Source organism: Mustela lutreola, chromosome 7 (assembly GCF_030435805.1).
Source record: "Mustela lutreola isolate mMusLut2 chromosome 7, mMusLut2.pri, whole genome shotgun sequence".
NCBI classification, from domain to species: domain Eukaryota; kingdom Metazoa; phylum Chordata; class Mammalia; order Carnivora; family Mustelidae; genus Mustela; species Mustela lutreola.
Window position 1 is genome coordinate 34,595,298 of NC_081296.1, and position 22,928 is coordinate 34,618,225.

The 22,928-nt window shown below is 38.6% G+C and overlaps 1 protein-coding gene across 1 annotated transcript in view; it reads right to left on the reverse strand.

Moving 5' to 3' along the window:
- The window catches only part of ETFA (electron transfer flavoprotein subunit alpha), an 81,810-nt gene continuing 58,882 nt past the window's right edge, over positions 1 to 22,928 (reverse strand). The window contains exons 10-12 of the mRNA XM_059180283.1: positions 14,740 to 14,805; positions 9,637 to 9,717; positions 1 to 298 (exon numbers count right to left, since the gene is read on the reverse strand). Of these exons, the coding sequence (XP_059036266.1) occupies positions 260 to 298; positions 9,637 to 9,717; positions 14,740 to 14,805 (186 nt within the window). The 3' untranslated portion in view covers positions 1 to 259. The remainder of the gene's footprint in view (positions 299 to 9,636; positions 9,718 to 14,739; positions 14,806 to 22,928) is intronic.

Sequence of the window (22,928 nt, forward strand, 5' to 3'; positions counted from 1 at the left end):
TAGTTTTAAAGCCGTGGAAATGTTTTATTATATATTTTTTACAGAATTAGAAAAATTTAAAAAATTATTACTTGGAGCCACAAATAATTAAAAGAAATATAGTAACAGGCTCATAAAAAAGCATTCTGGCATCTGTGAGAATTTTTTTCTCAAATTATGATATGTAGCTCTCCATACTTTCCAATGATTACTGTAATAGCCATGAATTTCTATTTCAGTTGAATACTTTGATATATTTTCCTTCTTAAAACACTGTAACTCATTTCTTCTTCAACAACTCAGTCATTTCAGGAACTACCTGCAAATTAAAACAAAAAAAGTAATTAAGCAACTTGAGCCTTCAGTGTGATATGGTCACAGCTCTATAGGAAGTACACAGAGATGGGGCGCTGAGGCAGCGTGTGTGCCCCTGGTCCTGCCAGCCTTGTGTCCAGGTGGTCTTCCTTTCAAAGGCTGCAGTCTTGGAGCGCCTGGCTGGCTCTGTCGGTTGAGGGTCTGACTCTTGATTTCAGCTCAGGTCATGATCTCAGGGTCAAGGGATCAAGCCCTGAGTTGGGCTCCACACAAGTAGGGAGTCTGCTTGAAGATTCTCTCCCTGCTCATGCTCTCTCTTTTGCTCTCACTCTAAATAAATAAATAAATAAAATCTTAAAAAAAAAAAAAAAGTATACAGAAGCCGAAAGAAGCTACGCGCGCGTTGCTGCTGAGGCTTGAGGTGTGTCCCCATCCCCAACATGTTCCTCTAGGCTCTCCTCTTATCTGTGAGAATGTGGGGTCTGTGGAATGACTACATTTAAAGATTTATTTACTTTAGGGAGTGAGAGAGAGAGGCGAGAGCATGAGTGGGGGGAGGAGCACAGGTCAACAGAGAATCTCAAGCAGACTCCCCACTGAGCACAGAGCCCCATGGGGGTGGGGGGAGCGGTCTTGGCTTCATGACCCTGAGATCATGACCTGAGCTGAAATCAAGAATCAGACGCTCAACCGACAGAGCCACCCAGGCACTCCAAGACTACAGCCTTTGAAGGGAAGACCACCTGGACACACTGCTGGCAGGATCAGGAGTGCACACACTGCCTTGGAACTTTACTTTCTTTCTTTCTTTCTTTTTTAAATAAATAAAGATTTATTTTTCTATTTTGGGGGGCTGAGGAGAGGGAGAAGCAGACTTCCCACTGAGCAGGGAGCCCGATGAGGGACTCTATCCCAGGACCCTGAGATCATGATGTGAGCGAAGACAGACACTTAAGTGACGGAGCCACCCAGGCGCCCAGGGGAGAGTGCATCATGAAGAGACTCCACACTGACCGTGGAGCCTGACCTCATAACCCTGAGATCATGACCCTGAGATTATAACCTGAGCCGAAACCAAGAATCAGATGTTTAACCGACTGTGCCACCCAGACGCCCTGACTAGGAACCTTCTGACATAATCACAAACCTCAGAAAGGCACCACAAGAAACAGGAGTCCAATTTTTCTTCTGTGAGGAGAGTAAGGTGTATTTTTCACCTCTGTGATTTCTGGTTATTCTTCCTACCCTTACTGCTCTCCTGCCTTTCCTTCAAAGTCCACAGCAATATTCAGACATGACCCCGTCAATCTGCTCTAGCACTTGTTTTCTCATTGTTCATTTGCTTACACATCTGTCATTCGACAAACACTGTAGTTGCTTCCTCAGCACACGTTCCTATCTTTTGGCACATAAGAATGAGCTGCATGCTGAACATTCAGTTTCATCATGCTCTGTTAAAGGCCTTGTGCTAATGCGGTGTCTGGTCAGCAGACAGAGTAAGAAACCACAGCGAGGGAAAACTGACCAAGTTGGCTCCCATTTTTTTTTTTTTTAATTTATTTATTTGACAGACAGAAATCACAAGTAGGCAGAGAGGCAGGCATAGAGAGAGGGGGAGGCAGGCTCCCTGCCGAGCAGAAAGGCCGATGCGGGGCTCGATCCCAGGACCCTGAGATCATGACCCGAGCCGAAGGCAGAGGCTTTAACCCACTGAGCCACCCAGGCGCCCCGGCTCCCATTTTAAAAAGGATGAATTACTAACTCTTAGTCTCCGCAGTTCAGTGGCTGCAACTGGAGCTTTCCACGCGGAGCTGCTTTGGGGTAGCCTGACAGCACAGGTGCCCTGGGCACGGGGACTGCAGGTGGTGTCACATGGAGCCCACCTGAAAACTAGCTGAGCCATCTGTGTAAAATATCAATTACCCAGTCTTCCACGGGGCCGTCGACTGTCCTAGCTCAGAGAGATCCCAGCTGAACTCGCCACTGATGAATACAGCCTCTCAATTATTTAAGAGAGCTACATTTCCATTAGGTGGAAATAATGTGTTCGTACAAAATTTATTAAGGAAATTGTCAACATGTTGTTTCCTCCTAATGTCACTTTGTCTCCAGCCTATTAAAGGCCCATGTTTACCATGAGCCAGTGGGCAGTAGCTCAGGGGCAGCACTAAGAGCTGGCACCATTTCTCCCAGCTCTGCTCAGTGGAGAGTCCATGAGCTGATGCCAGGCACACAGATGACACGCTAAAGAGGCCTCTTGTGGGACCTATGTGTTTCATGAAAAATAGGCTAGAGCCCAACTTCTTTTAAACATTAACATTAAACATTAACTTTTAAACATTAACTTGATTTGGAACATATAATTTTTAAAAATCTTCCAGAATGTCTCCCTGCTACAACCCCCCAAAAAGGGCTAAAGGCACTCTGTCCACCATCTATATCCTTTTTTATTAGATCAACCTCAGACTTTCCAAGCATATTACATAATGCCTTATCAGTTAAGGAAAAGAAAAATGCCACTCAAGTTCACTGCATGTCTGACAGCCTGAGCACTAACTCAGAGATTCGGATTCTTATTTTTATTTTAGATAGTGCAGGCCCAGCTCTCTAGTCAGTAAGACCAGATGAAAGTGAATTTACATTTAAAATAAGACAATTTAGGGGCATCTGGGTGGCTCCGTGGGTTAAAGCCTCTGCCTTTGGCTCAGGTCATGATCCCAGGGTCCTGGGATCGAGCCTGCTCAGTGGGAAGCCTGCTTCCTCCTCTCTCTCTCTCTCTCTCTGCTTGCTTATGATCTCTGTCTGTTGAATAAATAAGTAAAATCTTAAAAAAAATAAAATAAAATAAGACAATCTACTGATAGAAATCAAAACACAACTACATTCGAGTCATTTAATTAGTATTCTCCCAGGGTGAGCACCACGGGAAATAAAGTTCAGGTGTAATTCTTGCCCACAAGGAGTTCTACCCCCGAGCTGGGGAGAAAAGACCGAGATCTATGAACCACACAACCAAAAATGTACCCATCTTACACTGTAATGTAAGAAGATGAAAAGAATAGCACTAAATGCTCACAATCCAGGGGTTCTAAGGAAGAGATTAAGTGTGGGCTCAGAAAAATCAGAACATTAACATGGAGGAGAAAAGGATTCTGGACAAAAACTGAGGAGGCAGACAGAGATAAACCCAACCCTGCAAGTTCCAGAGAGAGAGCATAAGGGGTTAGAATGACTCTAATGGGCAGCTATGATAGGAAGAAGTAGAAAAAGTTTTAAAAAACAGGTGGTATGCAAAGTCCAATGAATGGGAATAAGAGTCTCTCCAACAGAGACGGTGCTGTGACAACATGCAAAAGAATGAAGATGGAACCTCACATCATACCATATGCAAAAATTAATCCCAAATCAATCAACGACCTAACTATGGGAGCTAAAATAAAACTCTTAGAAGAAAACTTAGGGCTAAAGCTTCAAGACTCTGGATTTGGCAATGGATTCTCAGACATATCTGAGAAAAAACAAAAAACAACAGTAACAGAAGAAAAATATAGATGAACTGGACTTCATCAGAATTAAAAACTTTTGTGCCAAGGTAATTATAAAGAAAGTGAAAGGATAATCTACCTACAAAATAGGAGAAAATATTTGGAAATTATGTATCTGGTAAGAGTTAATATCCAGGATATTTAAAGAACTCCTACAACTCAAGAACAAAGACACACATTCAATTAAAAAAGGACAAAAGATTTGGATAAACATTTCTCTAAAGAAGCTACACCAATAGCCAGTAAGCACATAAAAAGATGCTCAACATCATTAGTCATTAAGGAATGCAAGTCAAAACCACAATGAGATACCATTCTATACCTACCAGGATGGCTCTGATTTGAAAAATAAAAAGTAACAAGTGTGAGCAAAGATGCGGAAAAACTGGAAGGCCTGCACATTGCTGGTGGGAATGTAAAATGGTGCAGCCACTAGAGAAAGCAGTTTGGAAGTTCTTCAAAAAGCTAAACACAGAATTACCATATTACCCAGCAATCCCCAGGCATACACACAAAGGAAATGAAAGTGAGGACTTGAACAGATACTTGTAGGCCTATAATCACTGTACTGGATTAGGCAGAAGTTTCACATATAGTACACTTACTAAAGGGAAAGCAATAAAAAATAGATAGATAAACTGGACTTCAACAAAATGTAAACTTTTGTGCATCAGAGGACATAAAGAATGTGAAAAGACAGGGGCTCCCCTCTACTTGCTACATGGGATGCTATCTGATACATGACTTGTTTAATAAAGTCAATAATACAATAAACAAATAAAGAAGGGAGGGGGAGGGAGGGGGTGAAGAAAAGAAGAGAATGGAGGGGAGAGGAGGGGAGGGGAGAAAGGAGAGGAAAGGAAAGGACAGGAAAGAAAGAAGAGAAAAGAAACATTATTACTGGGAATAGTATTATTGGTGGGAATGTAAATAGGGCAGCCACTTAGGAAAACAGGCTGGCAGTTCTTCAAAATGTTAAAAGAGTTATCAAGTGACCCCAAAATTCCTTTCCTATATATGTACCCACACAAGATGAAAACATGTATCTACATGAAAACTTAAATGCTCATAACAGCATTACTTATAATAGCAAAAAAGTAGAAACAACTCAAATGTCCATCAAATGATTAATGGATAAACAAAATGAGGCATATCCACACAACGGATATTATTTAGCACATTAGAACATTATGCAAAGAAGCCAGCTATAAAAGACCATATATTACATGATTCTGTTTATAAGAAATGTCCATGAATGGCTAATCCATAGAAACACAAAATAGATTAGTAGTTGCCAGGGTCTGGGGAGAGTGGGGGAACAGGAAATGACTGAAAATATGTTTGTGGTTTCTTCTCAGTGTGATGAAAATGTTCTGGAATTAGATAGTTGATGGCTACATAACTCCTAATATACTAAAAATCACTGAACTATACATTTTAAAAGGGTGAACTTTATGATTTATGAATTAAATCTCAGGAAAGCTATATAAAAAAACAACCATCAGTCACATAGTATCCCATACTCTGTCACTCTGACTCTGATTATAATATTTACCATTTATTGAACACTTATTATAATGTATGAAAGGAAATATAAATAGGGAGCTTAATATTTAACACAGACTGTACTAGGTACAGTATAATCTCATTTAACCTTCAATACAACCTTGTAAGGTACGTAGTATATTTATATTACTTTTGAGTAAGCTTGCATTCAGAAAAATTAAATAACTTGGCCAAGATAATTTAACTAGTATGTGGCCAAGACAAAATCTGAATTAAAGCTCTTAACTACTGAACTGTATTATTTTCCTTATATGAAGAAAGAAAAAAAACCCCTCATGTCTCTAATTCGTGATTATTAGAAGGAGGAAGTAAAACAATAATTAAAAATTAAAATCCATACACATTTTTACTCCAGACATAATAAAGTTTGGTGGATACCATATCATTCAGAGCATTATTAGTCTATTATGTGATAGTCTGAAATTTAAAATTTTTACACAGAAATTCAGTCTTAAAAAGTCCTTTTTGCACAACTATTATGTGACTCATGATATTCTTTTTCTTTTTTTTTTTCTTAAAGATTTTATTTTTGGGGATGCCTGAGTAGCTCAGTCTGTTAAGCATCCAACTCCTATGATCTCAGGGTTGTGAAATTAAGTCCTGCATGGGCCTCTGCACTGGGCGTGGGGCCAGCTTAACATTCTCTCTCTCCCTCTGTACCCCTCCTCCCTCTCTAAAAAAATAAAAACAAAGATTTTATTATAATTTATTTGGGGCTCAAACTTAAAATCCCAAGATCAAGAGCCAGGTGGGTGCCCCTGACTTAAACTATTTTCTTTAAAATCTTAATCTGAAATAGATAATGCTATCTCATTCATAATTTGTATAGCCATATTTTTATGTGCTGTTATACCTTTAAATATTTGATTTTTAAAAAACAGAGCATGGCCCTGAGGAGCTTATTCACTACACCACCTGTCCATTCTTTAGTCAGAATTACTAATATTCATGTGCCATATTCATTCTAATTTCAACTGAAAAAACAATTTGATAGATACTGTCTAGGTTCCTAGAGTCTGCCAAAGGTGAGGTCCTTTTTACTGCAACTTATCAAAGGTAGAGGAGTCCTGGTGAACCACCTGGCCAGAGTCCCTGATGAGTTAGAAAGGCAGGGTGATGAGTAAAAGAACAGAATCAGGAGCCTGGCTTAATTGTGCCAAAAACTTGCTGAGTAATTTCCGCAAATCACATCTCTCTGGGAAAATAGATAACCTAAAAAGAACATATTACTTGTCTTATACATGTAGTAGCAACCAGGAGGCTACAACTCAAGCAGCACTGCTTTTTTTTGTTTTGAAATTTTATTTTTAAGTAATCTCAACACCCAACGTGGGGCTTGAACTTACAACCCTGAGATCCAGAGTCAAATGCTCTACTAACCAAGCTAGCCAACCGCTCCCAAGCAGATTTTTAATATTTTCATAATCTAATCTGTTTCCCCCCACAGACTGCTTTTTAAAGGATTAACTTTATATTAATCAAAAGGTATATATACTGGGGCACCTGGGTGGCTCAGTGGTTAAAGCCTCTGCCTTTGGCTCAGGTCATGATCCCGGGGTCCTGGGATCGAGCCCCGTATCGGGCTCTTTCAGCGAAAAGCCTGCTTCCTCCTCTCTCTGCATGCCTCTCTGGCTACTTGTGATCTCTGTTTGTCAAATCAATAAAGGTCTTTAAAAATTTTTTAAAAAAAGGTGTATATACCTGTGTTCAGAACTTCTGAGCATGAGGTAACCACTACCTTAATATAATTCTAGCTATTAACAAATAGTCCAAACACATTATCAAATGCGGGCTTCTTAAAACACCAAAAATAGCTTGAGAATGTCTGGTTAGAAATTTGCTGATTCTTGAAATTCCTTTCCACTTCTACTGTCTTAGGACTCTCACCAAAATACCTCTCTCAGCATGCACACAACCCTCACTCGCTCACATACTTTCTCTTTCATGTTCAACCTGGGAGCTGCCCTTAATGCAAGAGGCATTATGACACCATTCCATCAATAATTGCTACAAAGATGGTCCTGCCCCAAGGCAGGTATCCACTATATAAACATCACAAATTTCCAATTGTCTAACACTTCATCCATTTATCAAGGAAGCCCACTCTGTAGGTTGCAATATATAGTACACAAGAAAACAGAAAAATGTATCGCAAAATAAGCAAAATTACTTGTAAACTTATTTAAATATTCACTTGGAGAAAAATATAAGGCAACTACAGTAGATGTCTGTTTCCAAACACGTCAACCCGATACCTGGTGAGGGTTCAGAGGTGTTTCATTTTTACTTAAAAGGTCTTTACTCCTTTAAGCTTCTCACTGTAGCTAAATGCTAGCAACCTGAACAAAGTTATCCTTGTACAGAATTTTTTTTTTTTTAAAGATTTTATTTATTTATTTGACAGAGAGAAATCACAAGTAGACGGAGAGGCAGGCAGAGAGAGAGAGAGAGAGGGAAGCAGGCTCCCTGCTGAGCAGAGAGCCTGATGCGGGACTCGATCCCAGGAACCTGAGATCATGACCTGAGCCGAAGGCAGCAGCTTAACCCACTGAGCCACCCAGGTGCCCAGTACAGAAATTTTTTAAAAATTTCTCTTTCATACTAACTTTTCCTCCCACTGATGTTACTGTAGTGGTCAAATGACTGTCATTAAATATTGTTTGTTCTTACAGAGCTGGACCAAGTAACAGGAGCAGCAGAACTACCTAAATTCTAACTTTCAATTACAGGACCCCAGGATCACTGAAGAGGGGCTGTATTCTTCCTAGGGCAAGATATAGGCTCTTTGGGAGGCCAGAGGCAGGGAGGGGGTGCTGAGGGGAAGGCTGACCCAGGGAAACAGCTCCATTCTCGTCTCTGCATGAGGAGTTGAAGGGTCCATTTTCACTGAGCATGAACATATATTTGAGCATGAACTTCAAAGTACAAATGGGCTCTCAAAGTACACTCATTAGTTCATCTGGATCATATACAGTGCTGATGAAGCCATGGTAATGGACCAATTCTCTTGTCAAGGGGACTACCCTGGCTCTCTTCTCAGGCTGCAGCCTCTCTATTAAAGCCCACAGTAACTTGTTGTAATTCTGTGCGAGGGGTTCCTCACTCTAGCAAACCCACCTACTTCTCCCAGTGTTAGGTGTTACTTTCAGAGCCTCAATGGCTGCATGAGTGATTTCTGCATAAGGCAACCAGGAAGTTTATAGGCAAGCCCTGAGGGACAGAAATAAACCAGGCCAGGCATGAGCTAAGAACCTTTAAATGTGGCCAAATGGTACACATCAGTATCACTAAAGTAATTTTGCTCATGGGGAGGGCAAAGATGGGGGTGATGGCAGGGTAGAAAGAACAATCAAAAATGTGAAGAGTAGGAGAGTGCAGAGTAAGTGTTCTTCCCTACATATATCACATTAGGAAGGCATTTAACTCTCAAACACAGGAAGCAGAGCATACTTGTTGAGTCAGATAAGCTGGACCTGAGTGCCCAATCTTCCCTTGAAAAGCTGCAGCACGGGGGCACCTGGATGGCACAGTCGGAAGAGCATCCAACTCTTTTTTTTTTTTTTTTAAAGATTTTATTTATTTATTTGACAGAGAGAAATCACAAGTAGTCGGAGAGGCAGGCAGAGAGAGAGAGAGAAGGAAGCAGGCTCCCTGCCGAGCAGAGAGCCCGATGCGGGACTCGATCCCAGGACCCCGAGATCATGACCTGAGCCGAAGGCAGCGGCTTAACCCACTGAGCCACCAGGTGCCCCAGAGCATCCAACTCTTGATCTCGGGATCATGAGTCTGAGTGCTGTGGTGGGTGTAGAGATTACTCAAACAAATAAAACTTAAAAGAAAAGCTGTAGCATTTCTGGCAAATCTCTGAGTAAGGGTATTTGATGTGAATTTCTTTAAGGTACCTGCCAAATATGATTCTCGGTCATAATTACTTGAATCACTTCACACTGTGTGCTAATTTAGAACACAAGATGCCAAAAGCCATGTGGATATTTTAAAGACAATATGGACTCCTTAAAGGTAAAAGTTATAATACTCTATATAAACTTCACGTATTTATTAGGACAACTTCACAGTTCAAAACTGTGTACAAATATTAATACATACACAGATACACAGGTACACAAACAAACACACAGTGTTTTCCTATAATGGCTTCCTCTCTGACCAACTCTAAGAGGTTCCTGGATGACAAGCTAGGTAACAGCCCTCTCTCCCAAGGCCAGCTTACCTTAAATAAATCAGCAACTATTCCATAATCAGCCACTTGAAAAATTGGAGCTTCTGGGTCTTTGTTAATAGCCACAATCGTCTGTGAAATAAAAACAAAGACTTTGGTCTTTATCAAGAAAACATACCACAGATTGATGTTTCTACTTTAACACTCCCAACAATAAATTTATATTGTTAAAGATGTTTACTAAATAAGATGAATTTGATTCATTTGTGCCAATACTGTAAATTTAGGGATTTCTGGGTTTGCACATACAATTATCTCCTACACCACCACTAGCCCATCACAGTATTTAAAAAGGTTTTAAGCCATTATTTTTCTAAGTTCTTTTCTGACATGAAAAACAATGTTTTAGGAAGTAACAAATGAGAGGAGAGGAATCTGGGAAGATGGCAAATTAGGAAGCATCAGGAGGAATCTGTCTTCCTACCTACACTGTTAACAACAGCACTGGCAGAATCTGTCTAATGTAACCATTTTGGAAATCTAGAGTCTACTGAATGCTTGCAACTTCCAGGGGAAGGCTTGCATGAGCTGTAGCTCTTAGTGCAGTAACAGGTACTCAGTCCCTGCCCCAGTGGCAAGCAACTGTGCACATGTTCTTGCAGCTGCTTGTACACAGCCTGCAGGAGACAGAGTGGACAAAAAGAACCCTGTCCTCTAGGGACTGGGGACCTGTGCTCTGATTCCGGATTGCTGTTACTGATCAAAAAGATGTTGCTTATTGCACCTCCCCCATTGTTAGAAGCCCCTCCCCTCCTCTGGCTAAAGTTACCTCTAGGGGATTTAAAATGTCAAAGCACTTCTGCCTCTCTTCAATGTTCTTTTCCCCTTTTGGAAGCCAGACATTCAAGACTAGTACACTTAGAAGAAACTGGATATACAAACTAACCTCACATACCGGCTCAAAAAGGACACAAAAAGATCTTAAGTTTATACCTCAGGTTAATCTTTGGCACATATACAACCTATAACAACCAAAAAACAACAATAATAAATAAAAACAACAACAACAAAACAGCAAACCCTGGGGAAGGAGGAGAATCTGATTTCCAGGAATAGATTATTAGATTCAAATCCCAGTTTTCAACAACAACAACAACAAAAATCAAAAAAACACTAAGAAACAGGAAAGTATGGGACCACTCAAGGAAAATAAAATCAAGAGAACTGCTTCTAAGAAAGGTCTGATGGCATCTCTATGAGGAAAAGACTTTAAAACAACCATTTTAAAGATACTCAAAGAATTAAAAGATGTAGAGAAAGTCAAGAAGACAATGTATGAACAAAAGGGAAAAAGCAAAAGACAAAACCTAAAGAGAAACCAAAAAGAAAATTCTGGAGTTGTACAGTCTAATAACTGAAGTGAAAAATTCACTGGAAAGATTCAAAGGCTGATTTAAGCAATCAGAAGACAGAAACAAGTCTTTAGAACAGAAAGAAAAAGATTAAAGAAATGTAATCAGAGCACTTAAGGGTCCTCTGGACCAACATCAAACAAACCAAAATATGCACTGTGGGAGTCCCAGAAGAAAGAAAAAGGCGCAGAAAGAATAAATGAAGAAATGGTGGCTGAAAATTTTCTAAATGTGATGAAAGACATGAATATAAACATCCAAGACACTAAACAAACTCCAAGAAAGATGAATTCAAAGAAACCCACACCAAGACACATTATAATCAAACTTTCAAAAGCCAAAGATAAAAAGAGAATCTTGAAAATGAGGACATGTGGCTCATCACACACAGGAGATCCTCAATAAGAATATCAACAGATTTCTCAGAAATTTTGGAATCCAGAAGGCAGTGAGCTGAACATTCAAAATGCTAAAAGAAAAAAACTGTTGACCAAAAGTATTATATCCACTGAAACTGTCCTTCCAATGACATTTTCTGCAAAAATTTAAAAAACCCATCCTAAAATTCATATGGAATCGCAAGGGACCCTGAATAGCTAAAACAATCTAGAAAAGGAGCAAAGCTGGAAGACCCACACTTCCTGATTTCAAAACTTACTACAAAGCTACAGGAATTAAAACAGTGTGGTACTGACATAAAGACAGATATATAGACTTGGGGGATAAGAATAGAGAACTGAGAAATAAACCCTCACATATATGGTCAAATGATTTTTGACCAGAGTGTCAAAATCATTTAATGAGAAAAGGACAGCCTTTTCAACAAGTAAATTACTATGTCTCCTACACGAACCACCAAAAGATCCTATTATCTCCTATAAAATTTTTTATGTGAAGGATTATAATGACAGATGAGCAAACTAAGGCAAAATAGTCCTAAAAACAGTGCTACATGTACCAATTATTCTTTTATTAGTAATGGATTATATATTACAAATGGTTTGGTATTCTCCATTGTTTTTTTTTTTTTTTAAGATTTTATTTATTTGACAAAGAGAGATCACAAGAAGGCAGAGAGGGAGGCATAGAGAGAGGGGGAAGCAGGCTCCCCGCTGAGCAGAGAGCCCGATGCGGGGCTCAATGCCAGGACCCTGGAATCATGGCCTGAGCCAAAAGCAGAGGCTTAACCCACTGAGCCACCCAGGCGCCCCTTTTAAAAAGATTTTATTTATTAATTTGAGAGAGAGCACGTGCACACATATAGAGGGGAGGGGCAGCAAGAGAGGGAGAGTCTCAAGCAGACTGCGCAAAACACAGAGCCCAAGGTGGGGCTCAACCCTCCAACTCTGAGATCACGACCTCAGCCAAAACCAGCCACTGGATGCTTTACTAAGTGTGCCACCTAGGCATTCCTCCACAGATGCTTCAAACACCACTGCAATTAAAGTAAAATTAAAGTTTTGACTATAATATTTGATTCTTATGTGGTGTTATTTTAATACAGTATGATGATTTATCTCCATAGAAGTAAAATTAAGTTTCTACCTGCTTGTTACTCTATCACATGAAAATAGCTGAAACATATTTTAAGAGAATTTTGATACAGTCTGACTTAACATACAGGCTACAAGACATATGTGTAACTCCCCTAGGTTCTCTCAAAAAAGATGAAAATATTCCAAAATATCTGAGATTGAAGCATAGTGGTAGTCCAGGTTACTACTATTCCAGTCAAACATGCCATATGTATTAAAAGATGTGTGGTCAGAGACAAGAAATGATGGTTTCAGTATAAGCCTCAAATCCAAAGTCACAAGTACAAACATTTCAAATCACAGGCATTTGATTTGCATCGAGGTGTTTCTCTTCTGGGAATATGTAAGCCTGCTTCACAGGAACTAGCAGAGATTTATTTAATTAATGATGTTAATGATTTTCCTGGAGGCCACCTAGTCAAACATCTGACATTTTAATCATGTGAAAGCTTTTTCATTCCAACCATATAAAAGTTATTTTTAAAGCAAAAGCACACAACTGTGGACAAGGAACCATTAAAGTATTTAAGAAAAAAGATTTGGGATGGTTACAGTTTTTCAAATTACTAAAAGAATATTCCTGGATTGTCAACTGTAAATGAGTATCATAAAATCTTGCTTGTATCCTAGAGCTCTCCTAATATGTCCTTATAAATTCATGCTCCTCTTCCTTACACAGCTTTTAAAGCACAGATTATAATCAATGATATTAATATGTATATAGTCCAGAAAGTACTCTCATTACATCGAATAGTTTCATATAACAATCAAATCTCATTCTTCAAACTATATGACGATGTTAAAACTATAACTTGTATGCAGTATGATTATTAGATTTAAGCCAATTACTCTAATATTCCATTTTAGACCTCAACCAAAATTATAACCAGAAATTGTTGCATCTCCTACACAAGTTGGTGATGACAAGAGCTGTTTTTTTCATTTAAACATCTCCTGCATCTAGTACAAAAGTAAATGCTTAATAAATTTGTTGACTGCATAAACAGACAACATCTTGGCTCAAATTTATTCTTATAAACAGTTCCCAACACTGGTCTCCTTACTTCAATCGTTCCCTTTTTTGCTTTAACCTACTAGCTAGATCCTCTCTCCCCTAATCCAGTCCTGTTGCCATGGCATGACAATTTTTACCAGGATCTTCTTGGCAGGCAGAATCGTTTGAGAAGTAGAATTCTAGATATGTCTGAACTCGCCCCGCTAAAAATGTTTTTTAAGGTTGCTGATTTTGGAGTGGTTTTTTTTTTTTTTTTCCCTTTAATGCAGCAGTAACATTTTCCCCACTGGCACTGCTTGTTTTCATAGCTCAGTAAAGAAACCTGCCATCCAACTGTGAAATCTGACTGGTTTTGAGCCAATTCATTTAGAGGTTACAAGGAGGTAGTGAATGTATTTTTTCAAGTTACAAGTTAAACCTGTTAAAAGTTTTATTACCTTTATATCAAACTTCCATCTGAATGGATAAAAGCTGAAGTGTCAGAAGCATCTCTGTCTTCATGAAAGACTAAGTTCATAATTCAAAGTGTGCATTGGTATGCATGAATTAATGTGTCACCTTCTGAAATATATGCTCAGAGAATCCTTACACAGGGCTTCCCAATACAGTCCTAAGTAGCAAGTCAGCATCCAGTGTTTCTTCTATACACTATATTGCTAACAATTACTGAGATATGGAGATGCTCCAACCCTAAATGTTTCTGTCACACTTTAGTAACATACCTGAGAAGAGGAGCTTTGCTGCCATATAAAGGTGGGACTTTAAGGGGACCAGGGTGAAGCAGACAATCAGGGATCAGAAACTTCACAAACTAGTTAGATGGTCAGAACCTCATCAAGCTTTATTCACCCTAAATTTTCTACCCATAGATGGTCAGAGCTAAAAGGGACCTTAAACATCATCAATGAATACATGTATTAGGCAAAGAACTGAGGAACAGACAAGACACATCATGTAGTAAGCTAGGGGCAGAGTTGGGACTCAGGGTCACACTTCTTTCCATGACATAACAATGCCTCTCCTACCAATGGGACAGCTTCAAGCCGTGAACAGCACCTTATATTTCTTTCTATTCCTAGACAGAATATTAATCTGAATGGTTGAACGTACACACTGTAACTATACGGAACGAAAGAAACCAAAATTTTAAAATAAGGTAATTTTTCTTCTAGGATTATTATTGTGTAGTTACCTTGCTATCTTTCATCCCAGCTAAATGTTGGATGGCTCCAGATATTCCTACAGCAATATAAAGCTCCTGAAACAAAAGAAACCATATCATTAATATGTACTTATATATATTGTATTGTATCCTCCATAATACTGGCATTAGCAATTCAAGTCTTAGGTTAAAGATATTTTAAATAAAATAGATGCAATATGTTTTACTTAAATCATGTTTTCTTCCTTCTCTGATCTAACCCATAGTCTTCTTTTTCTTCTGAATTCCTATACTAGTGGTGATATAATAATAAATATGCAGGTAATGAAAATCAATGAGCAGTAAGTATGTGCTAAGCATTTGACATCAACTGTTTCACTTAATCTCATAATTTGCTGTGAGGCAGCACTTTTGTTTGGGCTGCTCATTTAGATACCACATTTGAATTCATCACTCTGTATATATTCACTATACACAAACACACACACACACACACATATCAATACATATCCATATATACCCATTCACAATATATACACAATGTACATATAAACACATACACATATTAAAATATATTTTGACTTGTTTGCCTCCTCATAAAAGAGTATTTATTAAAATGATAAGATATAGTCATTAAACTTTCATATTTAGAATAAAAGTACAAAACAGCCTTAAGGGTTTCTAAACACAGACACACATACATGTGCACATGCATACACAACCTCCCTAAGAAATACAAACTTCTTGAAGGAATAGGCTAAGCCTATTTCAAGATTTATAAAAGGACCCCCAGACTGTAGTTTCTGAGCAAATGTTGATGACAATATTTGCACTCCCCGCCCCGGCCCTCTGCCCTTAGTAATAACAGAGAATGACTACTGATTACTGCTCTCTGCCCCCTTACCTAAAAAATTTAGTGTCCATGTTTAGAAAACTACTAAGTGCTTAATTTAAAAGAGTTTAGCTGCTTCATTCTGTCTACTAGATACAATTAAAGCTTTAACTGAAAAGCTTTCCCTCACACATAAACTGACCAAGTCTGGCCTTGGGTAGGATGTTTATCTACCATATAACCAAACTGACATTACGGATTTGCCACAACTGACAGCAGTCACTCCTCAATATGAATAAGGTGGAAGGCACTGAAAGTGGCTTTGTCACACTCAGTTTTATTATTTAATGACAGTGTTAGGTAGTCCCACCTTGTTTTCTACACTGCTTATGATTTAACAACTGCTTGCCCCAAAATGTGAGAGCATTTCAGCCAAGATCTGAGGATAATGTCAGTAAATAATGCTATGATTTTTCATAACACATAACATGTGTGGCTGTATACAAGTCAATTTCCCCCTTTCTCAGTTTCTCAATTGTAAACAGAGGGGGGTATAGCCCCCAAACTAGAGATTCTTTAAAAAGCTTTCCAGGATACTCTAACATGCAGCCAGAGCTAAGAACCACTAGAAAGGTGATCGCTCAGCTCTTATGCAGCTTAAAACCTAAATTCTTTCCAATAGGACCAGGCCAGGGGATGCTATATACCCAGGCTTTATCTTTAAAGGCATAAAGTGGGCGAATCTGGGTGGCTCAGTTGGTTAAGCATATGCCTTTGGCTCAGGTCATGATCCCAGGGTCCTGGGATCGAGTCCCACGTCAACCAGGATGCCTGCTTCTCCCTCTTCCTCTGCCTGCCCCTCCCCCCAGCTAGTGCACTCTCTCTGTCAAATAAATAAATAAAATTAAAAAAAAAAAAAAAAGGCATGAAGTGTCCAACCACTTCTAAGGCATCAAGATACCATTATAAACCCTGGGAAAGGAGACAACCTAGTCCCCAAAGTGAGTTCAATCATCTAAAAATGAGGTAGGCTTGTTTTCCAATTCAACTTGCTCTTTAGTTACCACCAAAAGCCTAAATTTCAGTAGGTACAATTTGACCTAAAAAGACGTTCTTAGGCTGCAGGAAGTAAAACATACGGGTAAGGATAAAAAAAAAATCCCAACTCCATGATTCTCTCTCAAACATAAGCAATGAGTCTGTTATGACCACTTACACTTGGACAATGCAATAAGACCCTGTCATACTTCATCAAGCATGGTCACTACCATAAGTGATAAACAAGCTTCTTTTCTTTGAGAAAGCACCACTATTTTTTATTTAAGACTTCAGGTAACTTCAATTGATAATTTCAACATCATTTCAGTTATTCTGACTGGCATTTCTTTCATTTAAAGGACAATCATTAAATTGTTTATCAAAAATATATACTTATTAAATCTCACATTCAGGAAAACTAGGCCAACAAGATTTTCAAAGCAGTTATTTAGAAAAAACAAACCTAAAGGGTTGTCTTCAAGGTTCAGAGGACTCAGAAAACTATCTCACTAACCACTCTTCCAAGTACATTCTCAAAGCAAGCACTGGAAAAAATCAATAGCTCTGTAAATGAGTCCTTCTAACATACATGTCTACATTAAAATTCAACAAGTCTTAAAAGCTCCATCTGCATCATAAAATGCTAATAAAAAACGTTGATCATTCTGGCAATAAACATCTACATAAATATAATATAAATGAAATTTATTTTATACCCCCTGAGAAATGAATACCATCGGCTTTAACTATAAATGACACTAAGGAAATTAAAGATTCTGGACCAAAGCAAACCAAAGGGCCATTCCTGCTTTTCTGACCAGGGTTAAGTAATCCAAATGGGTTCACATGACCAACAGGCCCTCATTTTACTGTCTTACAAACATGATTCTCTGAATAAATATAAAAGCATTAAAACAATAACCAGAAAGAGTCCTGGGATTTGGGCTGCTGTTCTGAGATCTGTTCTGCGATTTGATAGCTCTCTCTGGCAGGAAGAGAGAATTTTTTCTTCTTTTTTAAAAAACATGTACAGGCAATTAGACTATTACCTTAAGATGCTTCCTTATGGCTCAGAAAGCATTTCTGTATTTCAATAATAATAATTAGTATGTATAAAACTCTCTACAGATGCTAATTTATGGAGCACTTTAGACACCACTTCACAACATAACAGGGCAATCCCTGCCCTGAGGCACTTACCTTCCAAAATCAGAAAGTAAGATAATTTGGATAGAAAAATGAGAGGTGATTTTGGAGGGAGCAGCAATTAAGGGTTCAAAAAAAGGTAGGATTAAAGAAAGGAGCAGACAGAGAAGTAAGGAGGGGAAGTTCTGGAGATAAATTCCTAGGAGCCTTAAGGGAAGGAATCTAGAAGTGAGATTAGATCAGCCTACATGAGTTGGCAGCAGTTCTCGTTGGTCATTCTGCAAATAAAGAATGGGGACTGGTGGGAAGAAGTAAAGCCACCAGGGCAGTAACAGGACCAGAGGTTATTCTGAAATGTAAAGAAGGGACAGCACTCTTACTTCAATAGAAACAAGAACCAGCAGAACAAAGCACAAATCCCTCTTTGTAACAACCTAGAAAGACTATAGCTGTAGACTCATCAAAAGAACTCAGAGGCCAGGCTCTAAAACACTTTACAGTGGGCTGAGATGAAAATAGGAACAGGGATTGGAAACTGCTGCATCCAGTTCGCAAGAGGAATACATTACTGAGGTTAAGAGCCTAGGCTCTAGAATCTCATCGCCTATGTTTAAATTCCAACTCAGCCACCTGACAGACACAGGACTGTGGGCCAGCTATTGAACCTCTCCATGCCTCGGCCTGCTCATTTGAAAAACTGGGATTATTAAGTATCCCTACTTCGAGGGGTACGGTGAGGCTTCAGTCCTTAGCATAATAACTAGTTTCTCAAGATACTGATGTGTCTTGAGGTTTGCTCAAATATTGTTTCTCTCAGCCCACTGACTGGCCAGCTAGGCTCCTGGGGTGGTCTCAAGGCCACCACATACAGCTGAGCTACTACACTGAACAGCTCCAGAGGGAGGTGTCATGTCACTTACATCATATTATCACAGAACACATTTTTATTACAATAATTTTCCAACAGATGGCAGTAATGTAACTTGAGAAAGAGATATGTTTCTCCTAATTCGTACAAAAAAGTTGTATGGACTAGAAGTACAAAGAAGCCAGAATCCTCTGTGATACAAGAACACTGTAGTTTTCTAAGTATGCCATACCAGGAAAAAGTTGAGAGACATAAACTATGATTTACTCTTGTTGATACATCTTACAGAGACTATATAAAGACACTGTTCTTTGTCCCATGTCCTCAAGAAGCTCACAGTCTAACAACATAGGTTAAGATAAAATCATAATAGTCTATAATCCAATCTGGGGGGGAAAAAATCTAAGTATGTCAGAGCTCTGGTCTCTTGTGTAAATGCTTTCAGTACCTGCCACTGAGAAGTGGAGAGGTCTCTGAAAGCAGGAAGCAGATCAGGGGACGACATTCCTCTGTAGTCATTTCTACTCTCTGCCAGACAGAAGCCCACTTTCGCAGCTTATCCCATCTGCTATGGCTCCTTAGTCCTTCAGACAAAACAAGCTTTTATTTAATTTTTTCAAGACACACTTTTAAAAGCAGGTTTTATTGGTCCTAACTAAATGATAAACCTGAATGTCTGATAAACAGAAAGATGACTGGAATGAAACCTTAACTACTTTTACAGAAATTTAACCAACCTGTGGAATCAACACGGCCAGAGTATTCTCTGATACGTGACTTGAGTTTTGGTTACTTTCTTTGGAAAGAAGGAACATCACTCCTGCTTAACCCAAACCTTGTACAGGAAACCTGGAATTCTAAAAGGTATTATCTGAGTCCTATTCTCCAGAGGATTTTAGTGCAGAAGCTAAGGAGTAAAGTGGTCTCTTACTTGTACATTGTGATTTTTGTCTAACGCTGTTGTTAGATACAAAAAAATATAAAATGTGTGAGTCACCTATTTAATTTAAAAATTTTTTAAAAAATATTTTATCTATTTGAGGGGTGCCTGGGTGGCTCAGTCATTAAGCGTCTGCCTTCAGCTCAGGTCTGATCCAGAGTCCAGGAATTGAGCCCCACATCAGGGTCCCTGCTCGGCAGGAAGCCTGCTTCTCCATCTCCCACTCCCCCTGGTTTGTGTTCCCTTTCTCGCTGTGTCTCCCTCTATCAAATAAATAAATAAAATCCCTAAAAAAAAATTAATTAATTAAAAAAAAAGATTTTATCTATTTGAGAGAGACAGTGCCAGCGAGAGTGTGCACAAGTGGAGGGGAGAGCCAGAGGCAGAAGCATCCCTGCTAAGCAGGGGGCCCAACATGGGGCTCGATCCCAAGACTCTGGGATCATGACCAGGGCCAAAGGCAGAAGCTTAACTGACTGAGCCACCCAGAAGCTTAACTGACTAAGCTTAATTAAAGTAAAACAAAACAAAACAAAAAAGTAAAACTAACTTTAATAATGCAATCTCAATTCAGACTAAGTACATCTCAAGTGCCCAAGAGCCACATGTAGGTTAGTGGTTACCATATTAGACAGCACAGATCCAAGATAATTTTAGAATAAGCTAAAGAACAGCTTTCTTGTAAACTCTACAAGGGTACTATACTACATGGTCTGACAGTGGATGTAAAGATAAAATGATATTAGTCTCATGTGTCTGCCTTGCTTGGATTGGCTCAGAACAAGATCATTTATAGGTTGTTTTAAACTCAGAGAGAGAACCGAAAAGGAAAGTCAGCAGTGTAACAAAACTGAAGACCGGCATGAGAAGCAGCAGGATTAAATAAGAGGGCAGCCAACAACAGATAAATCACAAATAGATGACAAAAGTCCATCAAATTTAAGGTTGTGTGGACCATTACAGGAAAGCCAAAGGCAGATGAAAACCACTGGCTTAATATGGTAAATTTATACTCTGAAAAGAAAACTATTAAATTTTACCCTCTTGTAGGTTATGATTTTTTCTTAAAACTCTAGAAGAACTCAAAAATCTATCCTTAAAAACACATTTTTTTCAAAAAAGTATCTAAGTAATGAGTAAAAACAATATTTTAAAATAGAAATTTAGAAGTAGTTGGAATGAAACACCAAAAAAGGCAAAGCTTATCAGAATTGTAGGATGCAGCTAAAGTAATACAAAAAAAGATTTACACCTCTAAAATGTTTATATTAGGAAACAAGATTATCAAAAATTAATGAGCTAAGATCTCAATTCAAGAAAGCCAAAAATGAGGGGCACTTAGGTGGCTCAGTCGGTTAAGCATCTGACTTTGGCTCAGGTAACGATCCCAGGGTCCTGGGACTGAGTCCCACATTGAGCTGTGCACATGGCTCTCTGCTCAGTGAGGAGTCTGCTTGTCCCTCTCTCTCTGCCCCTCCCCCTCTGCACATGCTCCCATTGTCTGTCTCTCAAATAAATAAAAAAAAACTTTTTTAAAAAGTTGTAAATAAGTATACAAAGCCAGTACATTTATTCAATCACTATTATAACTAAATAAATAGGATCAGAGATGGGTTCAGATCCTGACTGTTCCACACATACCCTCTATATTCTCAAGCAAGTTATTTAACCTCTCAGAATCTCAATCTTGTGTGCAAAATGGAGATAAACTGCAGCTAATAGGACTGTTGTGATCATTAAATAACCTAGTGCATGTGAAGTGTTCTAAATAGGTTAGATGTTAATACTTATGCTATTATTATTACTACTAAATGATCACTAATTCCTTAAACTAGAAGGCAAAAGACAGCCAACTATTATCTACATTCCAATTTGAAGTGGCAACCACCACCTCAAGGAAGTTGTTATTAATTTGATATAATTCTTCTGGGATAATGCACTGGGAAAATTTCTTTTAACTGATACTTACTTACTTAACTGATACTCTGCATATAGTACTGGCAATAAAGTTGGAAATTCTGCCCAACTTTCTAGATAGTGTTGGCTTGCTTAGAAAGTTGGGGTAAATTTCTTTCCAAGATTCTAATGCAATCTTATATAGAAATATATACCCCAGATTCAGGTACCAAGACATATCATACTGGTTATATAAAACATATATATGAGGCACCTGGGTGACTCCTGGTTTTGGCTCAGATCCTAATCTCTGGGTCTTGAGATAAAGCCCTATGTTGGGTTCCACTTAAGAATCTCTCTCCCTCTCCCTTTGCCCTTACCCCTGACTTGCATGCTCTCTCTCTCTCAAAACAAAATCCATATATATACACATACACATATATATGAAGTTGAAATTACATGAGTTTATGTTGTAAATTCATACATTCCCTTTTTTCTGGAATTGGACAGTATTCTGCCTGCAGCAACTTCAGATATGCTTTACTTTAAACAAAGTAGAAAGATTTAAAGATTCACTTTTTTGTTTATATGAAATATGAATGAGTGGAGTAGCTAAATCTGAAGCTTTCAGAGCAGAAAAGCCAAGCCAACATTGCTTTATCTCTTTAAAAATCAGGTTTAAAATTTCTTTTCTACCAGGAGTCTCCCTTTCTAGATAGAGTTGGGGAAGGAACATAAAAACTACATTTCTTCAAAGACAGAAATTTGAAAAGACATCCTAAAAGTAATTCTAGAGCTTGGAGATCCAATAACCAATAACAATAACCTCATGATAGCTTCAGATAGGACACCAGTTTTACAAAATGGCAAATGCTTTCTCAACCTTCTTATTTAGAAGACTACAGAAGCATTACTTTAAACAGCAACTGTTACAGCTAAAACACAACACACACATATATAGGACAAATGCCAGGTTAGGAGTTAGATGGAATTTATCATAGCAAATAATGAATGTCTCTGAGAAGCAGATTAACAGAGCTATATTTTCTAATTACTGCAAGTCTCCTGTGCATTAGTATTGCTATATTTCATCCTGTTGCTCATTTAAAAGGCCAAACTATTTCTTCTGTTTGCCAAATTGTGTTAAGTCTCTTCTCTTTTTGGAAGAGGCCCCAAAACACAAAGCACAACTCACTGTGGCTCTTTTCTCCAAGAGCTCTATGCCTGTGTTACGAAGTTCTCAGGCAGGATTATGGCTAAACTGAGTTTTACATGAATGGAGGACTTTACACATACTCTTGATTTGAAGCCGAACATATGTCCCAGCCATTAGACAATGCTCCTGTACTAGGACTAGCTCAGGTTTTTATCAAGAGTCAAGCTAGCATACAAATCATTACAGTTACACACACTGTCTATGATATTCTGGTAACTACGCTGTACTTTACAAACTTGATCTCATATAACTATGACAACTCTATAGGATAGGAATTACTCCC